This window comes from Phlebotomus papatasi, chromosome 3 (assembly GCF_024763615.1).
Source record: "Phlebotomus papatasi isolate M1 chromosome 3, Ppap_2.1, whole genome shotgun sequence".
Taxonomy (NCBI): domain Eukaryota; kingdom Metazoa; phylum Arthropoda; class Insecta; order Diptera; family Psychodidae; genus Phlebotomus; species Phlebotomus papatasi.
The window spans coordinates 73377301-73400077 of record NC_077224.1 but is presented as its reverse complement, the minus strand read 5'-3'; the positions used below and the strand labels follow the sequence as shown (position 1 = coordinate 73400077).

The following is a 22777-nucleotide window of genomic DNA, read 5'->3' as shown; positions in this document are numbered from 1 at the left end:
TATATGTCCGATGAAACACAATAGGATTTTATAGCAACTTCCATCGTTTATAAAGCCGTAACTTATAAAGCCGAAGTTACGACAAATGCTGATTTAACTGACGAATTGTTCAATATCAGTTACAAAACCTTCCGACCGAACACTTTCTAATGTAACTTCTATCAATGCACTGAAGGTATTGTCTTTGAAAAATTCAAGTTTACGATCACTTTCCACTAGTTCTTCAGCAATACAGGCCATGTGAAAAAGACCATAAACTTTACGTTATCCGATGCAAGAACAAGATTTCCTCTCTCCAGAATCATCATATATTTTTATCACTAAAATCCCTGTTAGGTTATCCAGAGATTTACTTTTCCAACATTTAATCACTATTAACTGTGCAACTAAGCCTCAATCTTGTAGAAAAAAACGTCAGGGGATGAACTCTCCGGGAGTTATTCACGTATTTTGTGTCATTCAAAACTACACAAAAACCACTTAATTTCTCGTTAAAATTACTGAAAACCTATTTTAGATTATCGAAAGAATCACTTTTCTAACATTTATTGACGATCCACTAAACACTAAACAAATGAGGCCTCATTCTTGCATAAAGTCCGTCCGGGAGTTAACTATCAGGGAGTTATTGGTGTATTTTGATTGCGTTAAAACTATTAAAAATTGACTTAATTTCGAGTAAAAATCACTAAAGACTACTTACACATGAATCACAGGACCAAGTTTTATCGATTTCGAAGCCCCATTCAAGAACTTTAAGCCCCATACACGTTTGTACAAATGTTTGTAAAATTACAAAAAATGCTCGTCAAGTGATCATGTTACGAACAATGTTTGTGAAAAAAGTACAAACTTTTACGAACTTGTTTGTGGGTTATACGATTCACGAGCATTTCGTAACTCCCCCATAGGAATTGACAAACATTTACAAACAGTTTTACAAAATATTTTTTTCTGAACATACAAATTAATCGAAACGCTAATAGCAAGAAATCGATTTTCGAAAATTCCATATAAAATATTTCGAAAACTAGGCGATGTTTTTCGATTAAATTTTCTGTGTATTTTATGGGTTTAATTTGTGGTAGCTAAGATTCTTGAGATGACTTCGGATCATTGATTTTTCCAATATTTTAACAGGTTGTAATTGATTATGGAGGGGCACTCTTTTACACACAATTATTTTGACAATTTTTTATCACAATTTCACAGAAATGAAGTGAAATTTTAGTACATACTCAAATTTCCTAATGTTGTCGAAATAAATTCACAATATTTAAATATAAAAACTGTCTATAAAAAGTGAATAGTTTGGCATTTGATATGACTTTCAGAGTATAGAGTATATGGTAAAATTTTAATAAAATTGCTTCACTCTTTTTAGAGCTCTATTTATGTTCTGAACTGAACTATAAAATTTAGACAAAGGGATTTGTTTAGTGTTGATAATTAAGGCAATAAATTTAATTTTAAATGTTTTTGAAAGTTAAAAGTTTATTAAAAAGAACAACTGTGTGGTTCAAATTTTACTATAGGAGAACAATAAATTGAATAATATAATTCCTCGGCTTATTAGTCAGTTTTATATATTTATTTATATTCCTTCTTTCAGTGTTCCAGGGCAGTATGAGTACGCTAATGACTTAAGGTTTCTACACATTGAGAGTAATTTTAGTCAAAAATTGCGTTTTTGACAGAATTATGACGTTTCATAATTCATAATTTTATTGCAGATAATTTCCTTAAAAAACAAAAACAGTTTTTTGACGAAAATTGCTCCCAATGTGTAGACGCCTTTACGATGCGAAACTTTGTGAATCTGTCTATGTTTTTCAGTATATTGTGGAACTACTTAAGACCTTTCCAAAACATACTTAAACTTGAAAATCAATCAATGAGTTTTTGAAATGCAACATTTTTTAGTCATTTTTTTGAAAAAAAAAAAATATATCACCGGTCAGTCGGATGCAATACGCTATATCTCGATTTCAAAATTTTCCCCTTTCTCTTTCAATTAAAATCAAATAAATTAAAAATTCAGTAAATATTCTCCTTTCCACAAAGTGTTACCAACTTTTAGCATATAAATTTGTTATTTTATTGCCTACACGCAATTGTGTCATAAAAAATAATTTTACAGTGTTTCCTAAATTGTTACTAACATGATTTTGCAGAGTAACGATCTATGTGACTTTCTCATGTCTCCCATGAAAAATTACACACCTTTTAATTTATTTCTCAATGGATATTTTTAAAGCACAAAAACTGAGATGCAGCATCGTCATCAGCTGCTCTAAAGAGAACCAGAAGAATTTTCATGTAAAATTTAATTAACACTGACCGTATGCTAAAATCTATGGCAAGTTTACAAGGCACATACGTTATTCCTCAAATATTGCATCACAAATTCTGTTTTTTTTTGCTCTTTCTTTTCTCTTTATTCTTATTTTTGCATAAATTTTTCACGTACGTAGAATTACCATTTGCAATTAATAATCATACAATTTTATTTAGAGTTTGCTAATTGAAAGCACAATTGTCTCTATAATTTTCTCAATTTGAAGAGAAAATCCATAAATTGGTGAAGTAGTGATGGAAAAATTTAATTAATAATTTCTGCAACATAAAACAGCTTAAGTGTTTTGTATATTTTCACAATTAAATTGATTAGACATTTTTTTATGGTGTTATCGTGATTAGTGGTTGAAGTAAGAAAAAAATGAGCACATGCAGACTTTTTAAGCCATTTCCACGTTTAATTTATTGCATTTCCCTTCTGAATTGTGAAATTCTGATAAGAAACTTTTCACTTAAGTAAACTTGTAAAAAGATTTTTTCTTAATAAAACTCACATTCTTCTTTGCTGAAATTCAATTTTAAATCGAGATCTGCTAGAAATTCCATTTTATCTGCTCTGTATTATTTTATTTCGTTTTGAAAATAAAATTTTCGTTATATATCCTCCTATTTTTTTCACTTAAAACAGCCACTATAGAACACTTTTTCTTTCGAAATGTTCCTTTTCAACCAGATAGAACAAACTCATGAACTTTAACTTTGAGAAGAGGAATAAGGGCATAAAGTCTCTCTTTTGACTTGACTTTATAAATAGAATAACATTTTCTAATTGCTAAAAGTATTGGCGATAAATTTAAGCTCAAACTGTTGAGACACACTTTATATTCACTCGCGAAATTCTTTTAAACATTCCCTGGACAATTTATTTTGCATTTGTTGCTGAATTCCATTCAACTTATAAACTAAGCTTATTCTTTTTTTTTTGTCTGTGGAATAACTATTGTACGATGAACTTCAATTGGAATCCTCTTCTCAATATTCACAAGAGAGTTAAGTGCTTTCGCTCACTTCCCGGGGCCAGAGACTTCGTGGTTGTGGCTGTCACGTCGCGACTGAAATTCACTTTTCGCTACCTAATAATAATCAAAAGGCACTACATCTATATAGACACAACTACACATAGTTTTCCCTCTAATCATCCTCTTCCCTGAGAGACATTTTCCTAGTGGTTGAAATTTTGGAAATTTTGAATGAAATTTTGACTAATCTTATTAATAGTTTCCTTGAAAAAAATTACTACTAGGGTAAGTGTGCCAAATTCCGGCCAGCTTGCAATTTCGGCCACCTTTTTTGTTCCTCGAATTTCCATGAACTTTTAGATTTTACTTACTCTAGAAATTATACAATGCAAAAGAATAACAAAAAATGTAGCTTCGACAAACGAGATGACGTGAAAAAGATATTGGAAGAATTCCCGAAGGGCAAGGAACTATGAGAATGAAGGTGGCCGAAATAGGGCACCAAAGCTATGTCTATATTTTTATTCATTTTAAAATGTATTAAGAATGATTTTAGAGTAAATAAAGACGGTAAACTATTTACAAGGTTCCAAGCAACACTCTTTGAGAAGAAAGAATAAAAAAAATCAATTTGAATTTGAAATATTACATTTCAAACTTGAGACTTTGGCGCTTGCATGCAACTATGCCGAAATTTGGCACACTTACTCTAATTATTATCAACTGTTTTGTCTTTATAATCAGCTAATTTGATAATATTTTAAGATTGAATAATGTGCTCTAAACGATGAGTAAAAAAATTTAGTATATCCTGAAAAGCGTTTTGACTAATATGTAGGGTAAAATGAGGTAATTTGAAATCATTTATAATTTTAGAGTAATAAAGAGAAAACAACGACCGCGAAATAAAATAAAAATTCGATTAAGAAGAACAGAAACCGCTTTTCATCCTTTTGAATCTCAAAAACTGTAAGAAAATCTCAAATGTCCCAAATTGTAAATGGTTCCAAATTACCCCAATTTACCCTAAATACTCTTCTACTTCCACAAAATGTCATTGATGTTTGAAAAAATTCTATCTGAATTTCGAATTTTGAAAATTATTGTTCGAATGAATTTGTTAACTACGACGCTGTTAACTCTTTCGTCTCTTTTGGGACTCTGGGTACCCATGGAAAAAAGAATTTTTCTGAACTATTTAGAATCGATAAAAATCCGATTCTTGTGGATGATTACAAACTAAAAGGATGTCCAAATCTAGGATATTTTTTGCAAGATCCCAATTAACTCCTGAGCTAAGATATTTTTGGTCAAAAATCGTGAATTTTCGATTTTCTGCTTCCTTGGAGATATAGTGACTTTTTTGATATTTCTAGACCAGAATAAGGAAAAGCCTCTCGGGGTCAATAAGTATGACAACTAACAATTACAGATTGCATAAATTCGAAAAACAATTTTTTCTTAAATTTTCAAAAAAATTGTTCAAACTTTTTGGGTACGCTCGTCCCCAAAAATCTAGAGGTAAAATGTAAGGTTATCCCGCCAATGCCCGTCATTTGCTTTTTGACACCGACCTTGTAAGAAAATTCCAAGCGGGAGCGACATTTTTGCCAATATGGCCGATAATTTTGACATTTGTCAGCGAGGGAGATTGCTTTCAAGGAAGTTTTTCCTATTCTTCCTGATTTTGGTAAATTCTGATTATCCAGGAAGTGTCTTTTATGCTTTTGAGAAAGCTTAATGTGTCTACAATAACATCGTGTTGAAAGAAATGTGTTTTAAAGTGATATGTGTAAAATATTATGAGGAATCTGTTTACAATCAGGAGCTGGGTGTCTTTTTTAGCACTTCCTGGACATCCCACAAGATACTGGTCAATAATTCACCTTGTTATAGTTATCAACATCGTACAGGAGTCCTTTGACACGCACAAATAGTTTACAAAATCGATAATATTGGCTTTGGGAAAATTGAAGTTTGTATCCTTTGCGTTCTTTTGGGGACGAGAGTACCCTTGAGTTTTCCAATTTCCCAGAGGCGGAAAAAAAATCTTTCTCTGTAAAAGTATCATATTTGATCACTAAGAGTTACAATAAAGTGAGTTTTACTGAAATTCGTTCGCTGGATATGTTGTGGTCCGGAAAGAGTTAAGGGCCCTGTCCTTACAGATTCCCTGGCGGATCTAACACACTTTTGTCTTAGAAGGGCTGAGTTTCAGTTCATTATCTTTGTAGGACTTGGAAGGTTCCGCAAGACAACTTTCAAGCTATATTTCAACATTTCAAATGAAGCGTTTTGTAAAGCCAGATCATTTACGTATAGGAATGATTTAGATAGAAGTAGCTGTGGCTGGTTATTCGTGTACAAATGGAACAGCGTTGGATCCTTCACGCTGCTGCCTTGAAGCAGGCCGGTTTTTTTGGCAATCTCTTCAGTCATTCAAGTGAGTCCGTAGTTTAACGTACAGTAGAGTCTCGCTATAGTCCATATTTGGTTCCAGATTTGACACTTGGGTCGCACTATAGTCCATGTAATTTTTTAAAATGATCAACGACTTTTAGTATTGGAATTGCTCGACGGCTTCCACTTTCTTTGCGATTGTGGTACTTGGTCCTCGCTCTCTTCGTTATGAATCACAATTATCACAACTACTTAATAAAGTTTACCAAAAATACTAAAATAATTATGACAACATTGCATGTCGCGTACTAAAAAACATAACCTAACTTAAAATCAGTGTTTTAAAATTAAGCGGGACTCTACTGTAATATTGTGAATTTTGGAAAGAAGGATTCTATGACTTATGTCATAGGCAGCGGAAAGGTCAACAAAGGTCACGCCAGTGATTCCACGCTGTTGAAAACTACATTCAATGAATTGAGTTAGGTTGAGGATTTGGTTTGAGCAAGATTTTCCCGTGCGGAAACCTGGTGGTTTATGACATGACACACATTAAAACTGGGAGTGATCTTGTAGGCGTTTCACTAGACTAATTGTCCCGAGGTCTTAGGCGTCCGAGTTTATGAATTCGTAATATATTACGATAGAACTACGAAAAGCGATCATAGGTGTCGCACGTGCGCTACATGTTTAAACGCGACCTCGAAATTTTGGAGAGCTTACTTTGCCGCCAACGGGATAGCACCGCGTGTATCTGCGATCTACGACACAAAGATGGGCAACAATTCTCTTGAGGGCACTGCGAAGCTTTGGGCCAGTATAGGCAATAAGATGATAATAGAGAAAACACGGAAATTTCGACCTGGTTCTTCTCCTCCTTTATTTTCTGCAAGAGAAGAACCAGGTCGAAATTTTCGTGTTTTCTCTATTATCATCAAGTTATCAGCCGAATTCCATATAAGCAACGAGTGTCTAAATTTATTGATCTTGTCCTGCCGCCCTTTTTAGAAATCCGTTCCGACCATGTGGCGGACTATTACATCGATCATTTGGAGCCCTTTCCGATTATATAAAATCAGGTCGGGGCAATAGTTTTTACAGTGTTATTTCCCGTAGTGGACGAATCTGCTAGGTCCATTGTAGTCCGCCCAGAAGCATTTTCTCGTAGTATGGATGCTCCGGACGGGTCTTGAACTCACAACTGTGAAACAAACCGGTGTTTATATCCGCCCAAGAGTCGCCGGTCTTGCCTAATGCGTCACTATTGCGTCACGCTATGTACAAGTTGCGCACTTACATGAACTCAGTAGCGTCAGTTTTTGCTTTATATAGTGGCGCCACTATAACTGTCAATTTGACAAGATATTCGTCATTTTCAAAAAAAGACGTTTTAGATTTTTTCTACAAATATTTTAGAGAAAGTTTCAGTAAATTTCGCGTAACTTTCACGTAATCTTCAAATTCAGTTATCAATGTATGATTTCATCGACTGTCGTCGTGAGAATTTGAAGTAACGAAGTTCAATTTGTCCGTTGTGTCTCATTCACTCTTTCAGTTAGACCACAACACTTCCCATTTTTTTTTGTTCATCATTTGGGCTCCAAAGGGGGAATAAACCGAACATTTATTGTCTTGCAACATGAAACAAGAGTCACGAATATCTCCAATCATTTTGGACTTTGACGATACCTATCTACAATTTCTTTCAATTTTATCGGGGATTTCTACAATAAAATTGATAATTTTTCAAAATTACTGATCAGTCTTATGTTTGCGGAGTTTTTTTTTCTTTTTGTTTATCAATTTGTCGTGAATGCATTTATTCAATATTACGTCATGGCAGATTTTTTTTGTCTATTTGTTCCACATAAGAAGCCAAATACCCGGACCGCGATTGTCTCTGTGAGGCTATCGAAAGTGTCTAAAATTAGTATGAACTCAACATTGAGTGTGAGTGCGAAAGAGAATAAGAAAATACGGATATAACATGAAATTTTAAGATGGCATTAATATGACTTATATTGAGAAGTTTTCGCAAAAGACTTTCCATTTGCATTTCATCGATCTTTTCCATTCTCTCTGCATTCATATAATACGACACTCTGTCCAGAAAAAAACAACCTTCCAAGAGGTTAAATAGAAAGAACCGCATTCTAGCATACCGCGTTTAAAGTGCATTGTGAAGTTCTCTCAGTAAAAGAAGTGCTTTAGCTAAACAAGAGTGTAAGTTATTTATCTCTAATGTAAAGAAAACTTTATAACCCAATAGAAGCATTGAAACCATTTCCCGGTAAAAAGCAATTAACCCCCATATATCTTACCTTTTGGATGCAAGCGTTCGGGCTTAAACCATGTATCTGTAAAAGGAAAATAATTTATAGCAGTTTGTTAGTGTTAAGCACAGAGGAAGTGAGATGGTAAGCGAATAACATGAAACAAGATGAAAGCATAAAATATTAAATCGATAAAAAGCAAAGTAAACAAGATTTTTGAAGTATATAAAAAAAGCGGATTAGTGAATTTTTAATTAGTTAAGGTAGGTTCAAATAAAATTATACAAATTTAGATTTAAATTTAGAAGAAAATTTCTAGTTTATTAAATGTGCCTAATACATGTTGCATTTCAAGCATGAAGTACTCAGCAGTATTTTTATATTTACAATAGAAAGCATTTTTTCGTAGTTATTTAAACTTCGAAAATTACTCCAAACGTAGATTTTCGAGTTAGGTCCTCGAAAAAGAGTCATAGCCCTAAATCCTATAATATAATATAATTATTCCAAGTATCAAAGAGTTACAGAAGGCATTTCAAATCAAATTTCGAAATGTATTTCAACAGGAATTTTCGTGAATTTTAATATTCGAATTTGAAAATGAATCCTAAAAAGAGATTTTCGTAAAATACTTTAGAACTACATTTCAAATGTTAGAAAAACATAATACAAAGTAAACTATTGTTAGTAGACATTTTTTTAAATGATATTTATTTCGAATGATAAGATATCCGAAAATTTTCGAACATCTCCTCTAGAATGAAATTTTTAAAAGAACTTTCTAAGGAAACTATATGAAAAAACGTGATTACTATATTTCTAACGAAAATTCTTGTATATCGAAAAAATTTCTAACAGTGTCAAAAATTTAATTTTCTTGCAACAATCTTAGATAGTTAAGAATTTGACTCATTTCTGTAAGTTTTTTTTTTTTAATAAAAATTCATATTTTTATCAATCTTGTACTTTTCACTATTTATATTGAATTAATGTATGTTATCTGATTAGTTAGAGCTTCGAAAAAAAAATCGAGTTCTAGCCAATCAGAAAGTGTGAAAGCACGAAATAATTTTAAGGATTTAAACGTTTCCATATTTTTTGGGTACGTTTCTGCATATCCTGAAACGATTTCGTGTTTATTACATGCATTATCGCGTTTCTGAAAAGGTTTTCGTGTTTCTACAAAGGCTCGTCTAGTTCTTGAAACGTTCCCAGATTTCATAAATGGATTTCCGTCATTCTAGAAATGTTTTCGAGTTCCACGATTTTAGAAACGTTTTCATATTTCTTTTATACGTTTCTATAATATCCTGATACGATTATGTACTGATTGGATGCATTATCGTTTTTCCTAAAAAGTTTCCGTGTTTCTACAAAGACTTTTCTCTTTCTTAAATGCGTTTCCATAATTTTAGAAACGTTTCTGCATACTTTAAATACGTTTCCGCACTTCTAGAAATGTTTCTGTATTTCTTGAATAGGTTTTGGCTTAGAAACGTTCTTGTATTTTTTTACTGCATTTCCGCAATTTTAGAGACATGTGCCTATGTTATTAAAAACGTTTTCATTATCATTTTTCTAAGAGGCGTTTCCGTGATTTTGAAATTGTTTCCATAATCCTCGGATACGTTTTCTGGTTTCTAAAGAACGTTTTCATATTCCCTGAATGCATTTCCACGATTAGTGACAGGTTTTCGCTGTTCCAGAAACGATTTAGTATTTTCTTGAATGCATTTCAAAAATTTTGGAAACATTTTCGTATTTATTTATTGTATTTCCGCAATTTTAAAAACGTTTCTATATTCTTGGATGCTGTGTATACGTGTTATTCAAAACGTTTTCGTTTTCTTCAGTGGCGTCTTTGTGATTTAAAAAACGTTTCCGGATTACTTGCATGTATATTTACCAGTTTTTTTAAAAGGTTTATGTGTTTCTAGAAATGTTTTCGTATTTCTAAGTTGCGTTTCCTAAATTCTAGAAATGTTTCCGTATTTCTAGGACATGCGACTGCACTTTTTGGAACATTTCCGTATTTCTTGGATGTATTTCCTCGTTTCTTTTTTTTTAAGTTTTCCGTGTTTCTAGAAACGTTTTCATATTTATTGGAAGCGTTACCTAGATTTTAAAAATGTTTTCGTATTTCTTAGACGCTATTACGTATTTTTGAAAAAAAATCTGTATTCCTTGGATGTATTTTCTATTTCCCCGTTTCCTTTTTTTAAAGGTTTCCGTGTTCCTAAGAACGTTTTCGTATTTTTTGTATGCAGTCCCTCGATTTTCGAAATGTTCTCGTTTTTCTTGGATACGATTTTGCGATTTTTAAGGTTTCTATGTTTCTAGAAACCTTTCCCCTTTTAAAAAGAAAACTTTACGGATTTCTTGAATGTGTTTCCGCGTTTCTGTCTTTCATGTTCCGTATTTTAAGAAATATTTTCATATTTCTTGGACACGTTTTCATTCTTTTAGAAATGTTTTCATGTTTTTTTGAATGGTTTTATGTGTTTTATGCATTTCTAAAAACGTTCTCATTTTACTGGAAACGTTTTCGCATTTCTAGAGACGTTTGCGTATTTTTTAGACGTGTTTTCCATATTTAGAGAAATGATTTCATATTGTTCAAGGTTGTTTTCATACACTGAGAGAAATCCGATAAAGTGAAAATAACATTCCGGAAATGTTAATTTTACCCTGCAGTATTGATCCGAAAACTGTGTAAATATTACCCTTTTTAGGTGTATTATGGGTTAAAGTTACCCTTCTTTCATGTTGAGTTTACCCTTAAAAGGTGTAAAATTAACACTAAAAAATGTTGATATATTTTTACACCCGAAAAGTGTTAAAGTTATGACGAAAAAAAGTTAATCGGAGCCTCTTTTTTTCTCAGTGTAAGCTTAAAATTATTTTCATATCTCTTGAAAGCATTTCCGTATTTCTAGAAATGATTTCGTAGTTTTTGGAATGTTTTCGTATTTTTTCGCGGTTTAGAACTCTTTCCATGTTTTTCTGGTTATGTTTTGGCTTTCACGGAAACGTTTTTGGGCCTTTTGTTTTTAAATTAAACTACCCCTCGTCATAAAAGAAAATAAAGTTTACCGGTATTGGAATTTTTTTTGCAAAAAGATGACCATTTGTGGTTTAAAACCTTGAAGATAATTTTTCTTAATTTCTATTCACGCTGTTTTTTTCTCAGAAACACAAGCCTGAGATGTGCAAGAGCGTGAAGACTTAACAATATTCAACCGTTGTATCAATTCCCAAGTTCATCTCAAAAGAACTCACCTAGAAGAAGATTATAAGCAAAAATATCTCTGGAAATCTAATACAATTTCTGCAATATGAAACCGCAACTGAAATGCATTTGATCGGGGCTTAAGAGTATTTTGTTGAGTAGCATAAAAGGCATGACACCAATTTTTTTTTCTCTTTTTCTTTCGTGCGATGCTGCAGAAAGCGTCATAATTATGGACACTATGAGATGTGCTGTACCGTGAGTTCTCTCCGGCATTATATAATCTTCGTTAGAGGGGACTTTATATTGTTATTTCATTGTAAAAAGGCCAATCAATTGACCTCTATGAAATTATTTGGGAGACCAGAGAGGCATTTTTGTCTCCCTTCTTGAGATTCCGGGAAGAAAAAAAAATGAGTCGCTAAGAAGCACCAAATTATGAACTTCCCGATAATGAGTGCGTTTATTTTTGAGATAAGAAAATTTCTTACGAGGATCAATGAGGCAGCAGATGAGAGGCTTTCTAGCCAATTGTCCATTACTCCCTTCAGCAGAATGAGCCATTTTCAGCAGGATAAAAACGACAACAAAGACTTTTCACAGGGAAAAAAAATATAAAACACCACACCTTAACACTTCTGAAACCCCTTTCCCAAACCAATTCCCAAAAGGTCAAAACACTGACTTTTCCTAGTTGAGAAAACTCCACTTAATGCGACTTTTATCGATGTTGCAGTAAAAAATTGCACTGATTCGATTTTTTTTTCTGTTGTTGCCCTCCACAACTTTTTGTTTGGTGGAAAAACCTAATTATCTTCTTTGATTATTTTTTTTTTATTCCTCTTTGTTCACTTCACAAACATTCAACACAACTAACTGGAAAGAAAATCTATCCAGCGTGAAGAATAATTTTTTCTTTCCCAATGAGGACACAACCTTCGCAGAACCTCCTGGCCAAAAAGGGAACACCACACAACACAACAGAAAATTCACATCTATCGATCGGCAATTTCCAGCAAAATAATCACATGCGCACTCAAATTATGGGAGATTTTGCGCAAGGCTTTCCTCCCGTACTATCCCTTTATTTTTCCTTCCTTGTTTTCCCAATTTTTCCCCGGATACAGGGAACAATTTGAATTTTTCCCGATCCGTTATGATCTTCCACAAAATCACTTCAAAAGCCTTCAATGGCAATTACCCGCGAAAAGACATCAACCAAAACTCACTGTTAAACCCGCGAATTGGCTGGAAATGTCACGAGCTGTTAAAATATGAGACGCAATTGCAAATTGTCGAGAGAACAAAGTGTTGATTCTCTCACCCATATTACAAGAAAAAAAATAGTACAACTATACCACGGAGGGGAAGTATGTGAATCTCCCAGAGTCGCATACAAAGTGTGTATGATTCTAAATGGACACACAAACACCAATAGAAATACCCCTATTAGAACATTCTAAATGGCATCTATAATTCAGAAGAGAAGACTTTGTAGGAAAAATGACTAATGCGATTTGATGGGCAAATGAAAAACAATCAGCAGACTGAAACTCAAAAGGAAGACAAAACACTGGAATTGTACTAAAACAGACAACACAACATTATCTGAAAGCTCTTTAATCCCCGTGAGTTTATCATCCTCCATTTGGGAGCACTGATATTACTATATGAACATCATGAATTGATAAGGAATCCTGCTGTTCTGAATTGACTTTTACACACTGAATATGTACAATGAATGGGACAAGAGTATAAATCACTTTGGCGCATTCAAACATTGTTTAGAGCATTCTTATAATAAATTTGTTGAATAGCACTCAGAAAAACAACGAACATTTGAAATTTTAGAAAAGAACATGTAGGGTAAATTGGTACAAGTTGGACAATGGCAAAAGTTGGAAAATCTCGCTGGGACAAGTTGGACAGTCAATTTTTTCTTGATAAATACAGTACTAAATTTTAATTAGTATATTTTTCTATGTTATAGTTTAATTATTTGGTTCCTTGTGCTGCAAATAAAGTGAAAATCCATTCATATGAATAAGATTTAACGTATAAAATTCTCACCTCAATTGACAGTGTAACTTTTCACCGTCGAAAAAATACATCGATCGGCCATTTTTTCCTAATAAAAACACAAGAAGAGTGACTTTGGTTTTTCGGTTCTGTTGACATTTCTCAATATTTCTGGCAAATTTTAGTGGAATAAAGTGTTTAATCTCGATAGTTAACGGTACGTAATGGTTTTATTTGATATAATTACTAACTGTATGAAGAAAAAGTGCTTATTTGAAGCGTGAGCAAAAGTGACAAGTTGGACATCCGGAGATACGATTGTATTGCAGGGGTTTTCTTTTTATTTCAGATCGGTAAAAAGGCAAATAAATTGAAAAAGTACAAATCCTATACTCAAGACCAAGTGAACAAAGCACTGGAAGCTTTTCGTCAAGGAAAGCCACTAAGTCAGGTGTCAGTATTATTTGGGGTGCCAAGAACAACACTTTTTAATAAGCTGACCGGGAAATGTCCGGAAGAATGCTCTGGGGGAAGGCCTCCTACGCTGCCAAAAGATATAGAAGATGAGCTCGTTGAATGGATTTTAGGATGCAGTGACAAGTGGCATCCTATAACAAAAGATCAAGTCCTCAACACTGTGCAAATTATTTGTAAGAAGTTCAAGATTGTCAACGAGTTCACCGATGGAAGGCCAGGATACTCTTGGTTCAAGAGCTTTTTGAACAGATACCCAGAATTGAGACTTCGTACACCAGAAGCATACACAACCCAAAGAGCTGGTATTACCACTGAGTGGTTTGAGAAAACTCATGAATATTTAAAATCCAAAGATCTTCTGGAACTTCCTCCTGATCGTGTCTTTAATCTTGACGAAACGGGTGTAATGCTTTCGCCCAAAGGTGGACAGGTATCTAATATTATTCTATGGAGTTTTTAAATTCATGTTTGAAGAGGCTATGCAAGAAAAAAAAGAATTAGACTTCAGAAACAGGAAGAAAGGCTCAAAATAAAAGAAGAAAAGGAGCAAAGCAAGAAAATTAAAATATCCAAGAAAAAGATTTAATAAATAATATATATCTAAGCCTTAATGTTTTTTACTTTTTAATTATACGCTTTACCCTAGTGGTACAATTGATTCAGTTTGTATGGCATTCAGTAAAAAATCTTGAAACTTGCACAACCTTCCCCTACGCATTGTCCAAATTCCCACGTCCAACTTGTCCCACCCTGTCCAAATTATATTGTTTTGCACTCACGTATTTTTCTTTTATTTAAGAACTTTTCAAACTGTTTTTCAAGAATTTCCATGAAACGGTAATATTCTAGAAGAATCAAGGAGCAAATTTATGTATGTCATCAGGGAAAAATGTATTTATAATGTCTTTAATCTTGTATCAAAGTTCGAGCCTCTGGAAATTGTTCCAACTTATGCAACTTACCCTACTTCATGAAATAAGATTTTCGAAAAATCATAATTTTTCGAAATTTTAAGTAAAAATGAAAAGTGCTTCAGTTGAAAATCTGAAACACATGTCCGAAGATATTTCGAAACAAAATTGTAAACCTATATCCGAAACATATTTCGAAAAGTATGTTCGAATAACACTTAAGAACTTCGAAAAATGTATTTGTAAAGTATGTTAAAAAAAATCGGATAAAAATTTCTCCGAAATGTCCTCAAAAATATGTTGGAAATAAAAAAAATTCGCAGAAACATGTTCGAAAAATAGTTTAAAAGTCATTTCCGAATCCGACTTCGAAAATTATAGCCAAACTAACCTAAAGCCAAAGACATAATATGAAATAAAATTTTGAAAGGTCTGCTTGAAGCACATTTAAGAAACAAGTTGGAAAGATATTTTTGCAATGTACTTTAAGAAAGATGGCGAAGAGTCCCAATTTTGCGGAATGTTCGAACTCACAACATAACATAGAACTCTCTATGAATTATCTCTTCGCGCGATTTTTAATGCTTAAAAGGTTATTTCTGTTTCGCTTCTCATTTATTTTTTGAATTTAAGCATATCGATGGAGAAATAGGCATTCCAAAGTAGCCTAACTTTGACCGACGAAAAGTCGATATCGAAATTTTTTTCGATCATAGGTGTTTAAGGACGAGATATTTAATGGACTACCTCCAAATCATATTCTCTGAAATAAAAGAAATCGATGGAGTCTTTTCGAGAAAACCCAGAAAAACATGGTTTTGGAGGGGATATACAGGGTAGGGGGAAGAAGGAAACGTTTCTTTTACACAACATAGGGGACACGTCAGACTGGAAGTCGATATCTCTTACCGTTTAGTCTCTAGATCGAAAACCAAACAATAAATATGAAAGAAATAATTTATGAGTACCAACGGGTATTTTGTTGATTGATTTTTGATTAAGTTTAGTACATTTAGATTGGAAATTTCAAACCCTTTCAAAAAATTCAAATTTAGGCAAAGCGGTATAGAAATGTGCCCTTCGAAGTGGCTCAACTTTGACCTACGAAAATTCGATGTCGAATTTTTTTTGGTTATGGGTTTCTATGGACAAAATCCTCGCTTTGGTTACCTTTAAAACATACGAAAAATCTCTGGAGCTCTTTTTGAAACAAATCCAAAAAACATGGTTTTAGAAAGGATGGAGGGCCGTTCTGGGAAAAAGGGAAAATAAAGTTCCTAGATAATGTTTTTAGAGGAGTCATAGAAAACTGGAAGTTGATATCTTTTACTCTCTAAGTTCCAGGAAGATAACAAGTTGAAAAAAACTGATGATACGTATATTGCGCTCTTTTTGAGTTCGAGCAGTAAAACATAATTCGAAATACTTTGAAAAACTATATTCGAAATATAAATAGAAGCGTATATTCGATATATTCTTTAAAAAAGGCAACAAATCAAAAATATTCTTGACACAAAAATGAAAAATACTTTAAGAGGCATTTCGAAATATTTTTCAATAAGTTCGAGAGAAAAAATACTTTGAAAGATTTGTTTGATTATATTTGTCGAAAGACATGTCTGAAAGAAATTTAGAAATAAAATTCGAAAGATTTTTTTTGTTTGTTTCATTGATTTTAAATTTGTTTGTAATAAAAATTTAGTATTGAAATATTTTTACATTTGATTGCGATTTCCTATGTTCGAAAATATCTAGTTTTTGGATTATAACCCTAATGAACCTTTACAAAATGTAAAATTTAAATTTTTGAATAATTATTTACTGAATGAAAATTACAAATTAAGTTTTGAACTATTTATTTACTAATCAAAACGACATAAATTTATAGCAAACATTTTGGAAAAAAAACTAAATTTTCGAACTTGACTGGAAGTTTTAAAACTTTTATGAATGCAAATAAATGATAATATTAATGGCAACTAGAAATCCAATTTCGAATGACAAAAAACTGACTGTGCTCACATCCGAAGATAATCCTCGAAATATCGTTGATTTTCGAAAAATTCAAACTTGGATCAAAATGTTTAAACCCAATTCTTGCGCAAGGTAGAGAGAATTATAATGGGAGATAAATATTCTCCCATTTATTTGTCATTGTTTTTTGTCCCAAAACAAAGCAAATTCAGATTTATGTTGACATTCGAGATGCATTGAAATTCGAACTTGAAAATTGAAATTCAAACTTCAGCCACCATGTGGACGAAACGAGAAGCAAGCCTGCCTTTTCTTTGTCTTTCGAAGTCTATCTTACAATGTCTTTTCTTTCGGGGAAACCCCGGCACTGAATTTCGAAAAATCTTTTCGAAAGCTATTTATTTATTTTGATTTTAGAAATACAGAAAGTTTGTTAGGACATTTAAAATGAGAATTTCCTGGATTTCCAATAAATTAGACACTTTAATCTTTTTCATATTTAATTAGAATTTAATAAGTGGATTTTTCTGAGTGTTGTTTCTAATTTGCATTTGATTGATAAGTTATCGTTTCCACAAAGTTTATTTTTAACTTCTGAAAAATTCGACTTGTGTTAAGGTCAAGGATAAAGAGCATAAAGAGACTTAAAGAAACTGCCCTACGCATTAATAATGAAATGATTCCATCAATTACATTTCTATTTCTAGAATTCCCAAACAAGAACAAGTGACTGAATAATTGGAGAATACTTTATTGAATTATTAATGAAAATTCTTCTTCATTTTCTCTCTCTCTCTTCCTTTCGATATTTATGAAGAATCATAATAAATACCACAAAAACATTTTCTTTTTGATTGTTCATTGCCTTTTTGTGCTTTAGAAGATGCCTTATTGAAAAATATTCAAATTTAATTAATTTGCGTGTTTATTTATGAAAATTAACAGAGCAAAAATCAAGGTCAAATTTCGCGATTTTCACTAGATAATGAAAATTATTCAGAAATCCAATTTATTGAAGAATATAATTCTAGCTTTATATCTTGAATTTTTCATACGTTCCACACCAATCGGAGCAATTTTATTTTCCTCATTTATCCATAAACATGAATCATATGGAATTTTCTCTTGCCAAAGAGTTCCTTTTTTCCATTTCGAGAATTTTCATTGACCTTAATCCACAAAAGTTTCTTTTCTGTTAAAAATTCAGCACAATTTCAAATGTGGCTTTTGGCATAATTTCTGGCGAATAGTTCGTAAGGCGTTTTTGAGAAGGCTTTCCAACAAATGTTCCTAATCAAAATTGAATTAATAAAGAACTAATTGACTTGTCAAACACTTTTTGAATATTACAGAAGATCATTGCATAATTGATACACTTTGGAGAACAAGAGAATTTATATTGACGATAGAAAGGAAATTGCTCAGACTTCTTTGACATTAATTTCCCTCATTTGACTTGTAAAGGGACAGATAATCCTAACCGGCTTATGTAGGTGAGATTCTTAACGTGAGCTAACTCGGAGTGCATGCAAATTCGATTTAGAGCTGAAGTTGGGAGACGCCATTCAGTTATCTTGAATCAAATTCGTGAAATTATACAAATTTTGTATTTAAACCAAAATATCAAGGATTTGGATGGAGTGACAGAAAAGTGATATATGGGTGAAATGTAGACCAGAATGTTCTCTATAATTTTCCCATAGAACATGATCTCATTGATTACTCAGAAGCCAAGATAATCGAGGTTTTTTGTTTCTTAACTCGTTTTTTCATCCAGAGTGCCCCAAGTAGTCATTTGTTGAACTTCAACTATATCAAAGAATTGTTGTATTTTGTGGGACTTTCCATTTAAAACCATATTTTAAGTGTCTTTGTGGAGTAGAGGCAGTCAAATTGGCATCTGAGTGATTCCAAAGCGTTATTATAGGAAAAATCAATTTTTTCACACTTAAACGGCAAAATCGGAGTGATAGCGTAGTCTGAGCGGAAAATGATGTATGGATGAAATGTAGAGACAAATGTCCTCTACAGTTATGTCGCAGTAATCATCAAAATCGGTTCAGCGACAGTCGAGATAATTGAGGTTATGTGATATTGAAATTGGTTTTTCGACTGTGGCGCCCCTGGTGTTGGTCCCACGAAGTTCAAATATTCTAGAAAGTTGTAGCATTTGGTGAGATCTTTCGTTTAAGCCCTCATTCATCAAAATCGGTCACATAGAACCGGAGATATGATTTTTTGAATTTCGTGAACTTTGACCCCTCATATCTCCGGTTCTATTGAAACCACAGCGCACATACGCACCATTTTGGAAACGTCCTAGACTGGACTATAACATACTAAAATTTGATTAACTTGCACAATGCCGTTTTTGAGAAAAATGTCTTTGAATTTCGATGAATTTTGACGCTATCACAGCGCCATCTGTGGCGACTTTTTGAACTTCCATCTGAAAGTGCTCATCGAGACGAAACCAAAAAGGTAAAATTTATGTCGATATATTAATTAGAACCGGAGATAGAGGCCGGTCAATGTTCGAACTTTGACCCCTTATAGCTCGGGTCAGGGGTTATGGATCAACTTAAGGTTTTTTTTGTTTGATAGGTATAATTAACGGCTACAACATACTAAAATTTCAGCCCGATCGCATAAGGAATTTTTGAGTTATTTAACTTTTAAGATTTAAAAATTTTCTTTTTAATAATAGCGCCCCTAGCGGTGGTTTTATGAACTTGCGATGTTAGAAGAGGAAGTGGCATTTCACGAGAGCTTTCCAAAAAGCCCTCATTTTTTAAATTCGGACAATTAGAACCGGAGTTATGGCCATTTTAAGAATTTTTTTTTGGACCCTTATAGCTCGGGTCAGGGGGCTTGGGGGACCTTAAGTTTGGTATTGATGGAAAGCTCTAAGGCCCAGCTATAACATACTAAAATTTGAGCCCGCTCGATGCCATAGGGGCGGAGCTATTGAGAAAACAAAAAAAGGGGGGTCTTCAAAATGGCGGAAGGAGGGGTGGGGGGTGGGGGGTCAATGCACCAAGTTGCAATTTTCATGCGATATATAACCTTTGCCGAAAACCGCAAGTCGATATCTTTTTTAGTTTAGGAGCTATTAAGCTCCAAAGAGCGGCCGGACGGCCGGACGGCCGGCCGGCCGGCCGGGAACGTAACTTAGCCCCCCATATATTCGTGATCAGGAAGTGGCGAAACACATTTTGGCCAAGTTTGAGCGCGATCGGAGGACATGAAATTTTGTTAGGATTATAGTAGGTGAGATTGTTAAGAATCTCACCTAATAATTCCGCAATAAATTTCCGTTTGTTTTGTATTCACAAGAGAGTATTTGGAATACTATCAAGTGCATTATTTTGTCGGAAGGCACAGAGAAAAGGAATTGGACAGATCATAAAACAGACTGATGTAAAAATATTTTTTATAAAATAAATCAATTCATTGTAAATTGAAGTGCCAGAGAAATTTTTGACGGCGTGAATTCAAGAAAATCCAACAAATAGCACTTTTAGCAACTATTCCAATTTTATTTTCTTTTGGTTTTATTTGTTCAAGTATTTTGCCTACGATTCAGAAAGAGTTGCAAAATAATATAGATAAAAAATTTCATGAGAGTTCGATAAATCAGGATCAATATTTAACGAATTTGCTTGGATTTTAAATCAAAATAAAATTGTAATTATTTATTTTAAAGACATATTTTAAATTTTAGAATAGTTCAGAAGAAACTTGACTTGGAAGTTTCTATCCAAGTTTCAAAATATTTTATGGGTGTTATAATTGAATTTCGGATAAAAATTAATTTATCGGTTATAAACCGGTTCATAACCGATTGGAATCAGTTTATGCTTATCAGGCAATCGAAGACCTTTTCAACGAGTCTAAATATGAAACCATTCGGTTGAGAAAAACGCTCTATAGAGCCTTATAAACCTTTGACCTTGAAAACCGTTATTGAGAATGATCTAACAGTATTTTCGTATAAGAACGAAATGCCCGTTTGGGTGATCACATAAAACATATCAAAAAATGAAAAAAATCGCACGACGCGTTTTGGAGCAATCACAAAAAGTTTGGTCTTGGAGAGGAAGGGGAGCGGTTTAGGCTTATCACTGACTTTTTTTACATTAAAATATTTCAAAAAAACCATTTATTTATATAGTGCAACTATATAAGAAAAGCAATTGTCACCCAGAATTCAAATCAGAAAAGAGAATAAAGGAAAATATGGTCAAAATCGACGCAATGGCAAATTTTTCGTCTGCCATTTTGAACAAAAAACCTTATATGACTTTTCGAGAAGCGATAGAAGAAAAACAAAATGTATTTCTATTTCTGTTACGCCACTTTTCTAACATAATTGAAGGACTAATTTAATTAAAAAATCCTTTTCCGGAAGCAGTTCAAGTTATAATGAGTACTTCGAAGAATTCCATTTAAAGTTAATTTGATTAAAATGAAGAAATTACGAAGATTTTCGTAAATTTATCAAATTTGACCACATTTTTAGAGTAAATGATTGAGAATTAAACTTGGAAACTCGTTGAGGAAACAGTGACCAATACCAATGCATTCCTGTCAATTTGTTTCAGTCAAATTTACAAGAAAAACAAAGATTATCAATTCCTTCGATATGGAAATCGTGAAAAAACAGAGGAAAAATTAAACTAATGTAGAAAGTAAAGTTATATTTTCGTTTTGGAAGTAAAAATTTTGGGGATTGTACAAATAAACGGCAAAAAATTAAATTTGGTTAGTAAAAACACAAATTTTGAGTACTGCTCAATTTAAAAACTTAAGCCTCCAGCACACCTTTTAGATCAGGAAAATGTCATGAAATCAAAATTAACGACCGTTTGTCTCTCAAACATATTGAATCTTTCTGTCCTAGTCTTTCGCACCTCTAATTAAATTGAACTACAGTAGACTCTTCGATATCCGGGTTACTGGGGGACAAAATGACATTTAGGTTTTTTGAATGATCAACGGTTTTTATATTTTGTGCAGTGTGAATTTATTTTCTGTCTGACAAAGAAAAAGAGAATTTTCTTCATGGTGTGCTTATGTTTCATTTTTTATCATAATTATGTATTAAAAACTTCGATACAAGGTTAATAATACTTTAATTCACTCTGGACAAACTTCATGTTTAGTGAAAATAATTTTGAATATATCAACCGCCAGTGTTTGGCAGCTGTCACCCGGATATCGAAGTGCCGGATATCGAAGAGTCTACTGTAAATTGAATTTGGTATGATGTTTAAAGGAAGAAGAAGAGCGCGAAAGACTGAGAGACTTATGCCAAATAATTTAGAAAGAAAGGAACATGAATTTTGTTTCCTTAAAAATTTTCCAATTTAAAAGGTATGCTGGAAGCCATTATGCTTTGGCACATCTTTTAGATCACGATAATTTCATGAAATCAAAATTACTACCGTTTTTTTCTCAAATGTTTTGCACATACAAATATCTATCTCACTCTTTCTCACGCAAAATCGAACTAAACTAAATAGAATTTATTTGGAAGTTTAAAAGAAGAAAGAGAAGAATGCGAAAGAAAAGGACAGGCAATGAAATACTTGAGAAAGAAAAGAGACGTGAATTTTGATTTCTTGAAATTCTCCTGACTTAAAAAGCGTGTCAAAGCCGTTACTGACCAAATTTGATTTTTCCTACTAATTTATTTTTCGCCGAAATTGTGCACAACTACGAAAAATTCTACCTATCCTGAATTCTATCAATTTTTCCCATTTCAACTCTGTTCTATTTACAAAATTAGATTTACTAGAGAAACTATTGCTAGAGCATGTGGTGAATAAAATTATGTAACAAAATTACATATTTTTTGTCTTTTACACTAATTTCTCCATCAAGTTTCTTCTTATTCGTCCTCTCTTTTCGTCAAGTTTTTTCTTTAATTTGACCTCGACGATTGCCGCTAAAAGAATCAGTTTTACTTTAATGTTCCAATTTAATTTTGTGATTGCGTTAGTGGCATTCAAATCAACAAGAACAACATTATAAATGGAAATTGATTGAGAGCTCAGTAGAAGAATAATTGTGATGGAATTCTTGGGGGAGATCATTTGGTTGAGGAACATGTGTAACTGGCGTCTGCCTTGCGATCTTCACATTCTTCTCAATGAATCCCAGCCTCGCGTCACC

At 32.9% G+C, this 22777-nt stretch overlaps 1 protein-coding gene across 3 annotated transcripts in view; it reads right to left on the bottom strand.

The window, feature by feature from the left end:
• The window catches only part of LOC129807312 (reticulon-1-A), a 28625-nt gene extending 15685 nt beyond the window's left edge, over nt 1-12940 (bottom strand). Inside the window, exons 1-2 of one of the 3 annotated variants that reach the window (XM_055856500.1) lie at nt 11711-12940; nt 8039-8074 (exon numbers count right to left, since the gene is read on the bottom strand). In XM_055856500.1, coding sequence (XP_055712475.1) covers nt 8039-8074; nt 11711-11783 — 109 coding nt within the window. In that variant the 5' untranslated portion in view covers nt 11784-12940. Of the gene's footprint in view, nt 1-2852; nt 3457-8038; nt 8075-11710 lie in introns of those variants that run through there. The other 2 variants (XM_055856502.1, XM_055856504.1) reach the window with 2 other exon arrangements.
• Between the last annotated feature and the right edge of the window lie 9837 nt (nt 12941-22777).